Below are 5450 nucleotides of genomic sequence, written 5' to 3' on the forward strand. Positions count from 1 at the left end.
ATGAAACATTTGTGTTTAGTGAATCCACCAGATCAGATGCAGTAGGGAGGACGAGGGATTTTTTTCTTTAAGAGTGTGAATTGTAAAATGTTCTGGTAAGCATTCAAAATGTAACAAGTACTTTTGGGTGTCAGGAAAAATGTATGTAATAGAAAGTACATTATTTTAAAGTGAGTTTAGGAATGCAGTGAATTAAAAGTTGTCAAAAATATGAATAGTAAAGTACAGATAACCTAAAAAACTACTTAAGTAGTGCTTTCAATTATGTTTACTTAAATACTTTACACAACTGAAAAGATCAGTCTCCTTGTTCACCTGAGCCTTCCTGACCTGCTTCTAAGCATAGCACTGGGTCCATAGTTCCCCTACCCTTCCTGAACCCACTCTGACGGGGCAATACTAGCCCACTGCTCTCCAGGAAGTAAGTAGCCTCTCCGAAATCAAACACTCCATAATCTTATATACAGTACATGTGTTGTTAAAGCTATTGGCCGATAGCTTGTTGGCCTCATTGGGTCCTTCCCTGGCTTCCGGATTGGAACCACTACTGCCTCCTTCCAGCTGCCTGGTAGTTTCCCCTCCTACCACACTCTGTTGTACAACACAAACACCTTATCCAGTGCCTCATCCCTAAGATGGGCCAACATAACATTGCACACCTCATCTTTCCCAGGTGAAGTTAATCCAGCCTTACCTATTGGGTGGGGTTATATCCTTCCTGTTTGGCCCTGTCCGGGGGTGTCCTCAGATGGGGCCACAGTGTCTCCTGACCCCTCCTGTCTCAGCCTCCAGTATTTATGCTGCAGTAGTTTATGTGTCAGGGGGCTAGGGTCAGTTTGTTATATCTGGAGTACTTCTCCTGTCCTATTTGGTGTCCTGTGTGAATTTAAGTGTGCTCTCTCTTTCTCTCGGAGGAGGACCTGAGCCCTAGGACCATGCCTCAGGACTACCTGACATGATGACTCCTTGCTGTCCCCAGTCCACCTGGCCGTGCTGCTACTCCAGTTTCAACTGTTCTGCCTTATTATTATTGGACCATGCTGGTCATTTATGAACATTTGAACATCTATAATCTCCACCCGGCACAGCCAGAAGAGGACTGGCCACCCCACATAGCCTGGTTCCTCTCTAGGTTTCTTCCTAGGTTTTGGCCTTTCTAGGGAGTTTTTCCTAGCCACCGTGCTTCTACACCTGCATTGCTTGCTGTTTGGGGTTTTAGGCTGGGTTTCTGTACAGCACTTTGAGATATCAGCTGATGTACGAAGGGCTATATAAATAAATTTGATTAGATTTTTTCATCTCTGCCATGGTAAATGGGGCATTCAATGCATCATTTACATCCTCCCTACTATCCAGCACTCCAGGGTTCTCCTCTCTCGTTCTCTCTCTCTCCCTCCCTCCTCTGACAAATTTGCCAAGCTATGCATTTGGACAAACGCTTTGGCAATTATCTCGGCCTTCTCCTCGTCTGTTACTGCCATATCATCTCCACTCGTCAACAATGGATAATCCCACCACCTTGTGACTCCGCTCATCCTCTTAATCATCTCCCACACGTGTCGCTCTTCCAACAGTGTCACAGAACCGACGCCAATATGACCTCTTTGCCTGACAGATAATTCTCCTCACCAGGGCGTGCTTATACCGAATCAGATGTTGGTAGTTATGCATCCTTTTTTCAGTACTCTAAATGCCCTGTTTCTACTCCACACCATTGTTCCACACTCCTCCATCCACCATGGGACTGCTTTCCTCCTCCACCTCCCTGAACTCTTAGGTATAGCCTCAGTAGCCGCCCCCACTAAAGCTGCTCTCACCCAGTTATTCATACTATCCACATCCCCGCTCTTATCCACCCAAGTCATCACCTGCTCACTCAGCTCCTGAAACGGATCCCACTTCCAAACATTCACCTGCCTACTCCATTCACTAACACCACCTCCCTCCGGCCTACTGCGCATTCTATGGGGTAATGATCTTTCCCTACTGTTGACTCCTCCCATACCTCCCACTTACAGATTCCTGCCATCGCACAAGATAAGAGTGGGGTCCATGGCAGACTTTCTCTGTGGCTACATCAATCCTGGTCCCTCAGCCATCATTCAGGCACACCAGATCTTTCATTTCTATCATATTTTCCATCACTTGGCCATCCAGTAATACATGACTTCACCCTCGGCTGATGAGGTAGTCTCAAACCTCTTCCCATGTCAACTATCATAAACTGATGTCTCCCAGCCGCTTTCACTATGAGCTGAATCCTCTGTTTTAGACACTACTTTAGCAGTGCTATTGATAGCTCTTGCTATGAATGTCACCAGCTTTCTCTTATCTTCATTGCCTCACACCCATCATATGTCACACTATGAGCACCCCCACAGCTGCAGCACTTTGGTTGTACACCATCCCCACACTTTCCATACTCATCCTCCCCACCTCGTTTTCTCTTTACATGCGGTTGCCACATGCCCAAACCTCTGGCAGTTATAACATCTTAAAGGCTTCGGGGCATAAACCCTCACATAATAGCTCATATATCCTATGGTTACTATATTTGGCAGTACCCAGTCCTTGAAGTGTAACAGAATAGATGAGCTATTTACACTAACACCACCCCTTGTTGCTTTGAATCTTTGAACATTTACAATGCCTTCTCAAGTTGACGCTTCTCAGGCACCCCTGTAATCCACTGATTCCCCGCTTAGCCAGGCCAGCTGCTCGACACCACCTTACACTTCCCTATTTACTTCACTCAGAGCTTTTTCCCCCTCTGCACCATGTCCTTACAGAAATCCAACAAGCTCCCATCTCTTAACACTTTAGCATTGACAACTTCCCCGATCAACTCTTGTATCACAACCTTCAGACTCATCACCCCCAACTCCCCCTTCCTCCCTAAACTTCAGAATCACTTTATGCTCCTCCATGCTGCCCTCGCAACCTCTCTCTACCCCGAAACTGCCGCTAGAGTTGGAAACTATGTTCTAGCACCACCTTTTCCAAGACAAAATGTTTCATTCATACATAAGACATAATTTGGTCCATATTGTTTTCTATTACAAATTTGAATTACCTTGGAGAATACACAGTACTTACTTATGCATGTGGTGGTATAAGAGACCAGGGCACATATACACAAAGTGTTTCAGAATAGGAGTGCTGATCAAGGATCTGTACATATAATCATATGCATTATGATCTAAAGGCCAAAACTGATCTGAGATCAGCACACCTACTCAAACAATTTGGGGCTATAATAATAATAGTAGGATCTCCATGCCTCTACTTCACAAATAGATGGCTCTGCAGTTTGGCCTGTGGAAAATGCCATCTTTACAGCAATTAACTACACAGAGCCAACTGCAACAATCAATATTATGGTGTATGAGTGAATTTCCAAATACAATGAAAGGTAACTCACTTTAATCAAATACACATGATTACAACAGCATTCCTGTATAATCTAGTATAATTCAGCATATGGAACAAATGTATTCACAAAGGGTGTGTTCGTAAAGTCACTCTGGAGTGCCGGAGTGCACTCTGTGCATTTGTAAATTCAGAACTTTGTCTGATTATCTGTTCATGAATTCAGAGCATACACTGGAAGCTCTGGCTGAGGAGTAGGATTGATATGAGTGTTCTGACCTCACACAGCAGTCAAGCACCCAAGCTAACTGGCTAACGTTGGCTAGCTACTTTCAGACAAATGAGAGAACACCTCACTGATCATTTTACTCTCCCTAGCAGAGCTGGTTAGACTGTTTTCATGTTATCCAGAGCGTTGGTGAGTAACTGTGCTGCTGGCAACAAACTATCATATTTCAACAGTTGCTGAGCATTATCAAATTCATCAGTTATTCTCCGCTCTGGCACACAGACAAGTGCTCTTAAATCTGAGGAGATAGCCAGAGTGAATTTAAGAACTGACCCATATTACATATTAACAAACGACAGCATGTGTCACAATGGGCATAAAATGAATTTCTAAAGCATATTCTAAAATAAGTGATCAAGTAGTCCTCTTTATTTGGTCCAGCTGACTTTAGGAATATCGTAATGTTCTGTCAGGCTGTCCAGGTGACGGTTGAAATCCTGCAACAAAAATACTGTTGTTTATAGTAAATGCCAGTGGTTTGTACAACTCCACTCCAAGCATATTTTCAGAATTACAGTAACTGCATAAAATGTCTTACCTCAACTCTCCTCTTGTGAGTTTTTTCTGCTTTGTTCAAAATCCTCTCCATTTGCTGAAAGAAATTAAAAAGGTGTGGGGGGAATAATGGTAAACTAAGTATTTCATCCCATCACCAACATTGTATCTATTTCAGTGCTTTAACATCAGTTGGACAATACATGTATCTAGAACAATGAGTATTACCCTCTTCTCTTGCATCTTGTCAAATGCAATTTGAGCTGGTGTTCTTTTGTCAATGTATCCACTCTTGGTCTCCTCCTCTTCGTTTCGATTTGTATTAATTTGCTGCTCCAAACGCTTCGTCTCTTTGTCCTTCTTCTTCTTTCTAATAAATAAATAAATAAATAAACATGGTAGGTAACGTTACACCAACTAAAGCTTTGAGGGAAATACTAGATTAGGCCTACATGTCTGATTACTTGCACTTAAAGCTACATGAATTTAAATAGGCTGACACTAGCTACGTATGTAACAATTTACAGTGAACAACCGATGATGTTGCGGTTACCATGTGTGCTTGTAGCGAAGCTAACTTTAGCTGGTTAGCGAATTTAGCTGGTTAATCGGGACAGAGCTAGCTACTCTTTCACGTCCGACCAAGGTGAAAGAGCTACATAGGTTTTAGAGCACACGGACTTATAAGTAATAATAACATGAAATACATACTTTTTACCAGCGGAAACAACTCCAATCCCTTTCAATTTCAGGGAGCCTTTCTGAACGGTGGCGTATTGATCCGACATCTTTGTTGTTGTGGATTCGTCGTCTTCTTCTTCTGTGGATTTATATGGCGGTTGGCAAACAACTTTAAGGCGCATTACCGCCACCAACGAGATTGGAGTGTGGTTCAGAGACAGTGGAGGTCTAAATCGATGGGGGTATTTGTTATGCTCCTCTGGGTAGCAGCTCATGTGGGAGTAGAGGGGGATGAGGAAGTGGGTATTATCGCCAAGCAGGCTCTTAAACATCCTAATGTTGAGATGGAATTGTCAATCAGTAAAGCAGAAGCCAAGGGGTTAACAAGAACAGTGGTTAAAAGTGGCAAGAATTGTGGAACAGAGAGAGAGTAAGGTAAGACACCTGTATAAGATCCAGGAAAAGGTGGGGGCAGGGAAGTCCTCCGGCCGAGAGAGAAGGGAAGGAAAGTGTATTCACAAGGCTGAGACTGGACACACAAGGCTAAATAGTACATTGAAATTGGGGGAGAAACATCCGACTGGGAGGTGTGATCATAGTCAGGAGGAGATGGAGA

General features: G+C 43.5%; 1 protein-coding gene across 2 annotated transcripts; it reads right to left on the reverse strand.

Moving 5' to 3' along the window:
* Positions 1-3406: 3406 nt before the first annotated feature.
* On the reverse strand, positions 3407-5020 carry fam32a (family with sequence similarity 32 member A). 2 transcript variants are annotated; one of them, XM_036943822.1, is made up of 4 exons: positions 4865-5020; positions 4382-4523; positions 4197-4250; positions 3407-4109 (listed from the first exon to the last, which is right to left on the reverse strand). In XM_036943822.1, the coding sequence occupies exons 1-4, from the start codon at positions 5014-5016 to the stop codon at positions 4068-4070; spliced, it is 390 nt and encodes a 129-aa protein (XP_036799717.1). In that variant the 5' UTR covers positions 5017-5020; the 3' UTR covers positions 3407-4067.
* Positions 5021-5450: the final 430 nt, after the last annotated feature.

The sequence above is a fragment of the Oncorhynchus mykiss genome, chromosome 1 (assembly GCF_013265735.2).
Source record: "Oncorhynchus mykiss isolate Arlee chromosome 1, USDA_OmykA_1.1, whole genome shotgun sequence".
Classification (NCBI taxonomy): domain Eukaryota; kingdom Metazoa; phylum Chordata; class Actinopteri; order Salmoniformes; family Salmonidae; genus Oncorhynchus; species Oncorhynchus mykiss.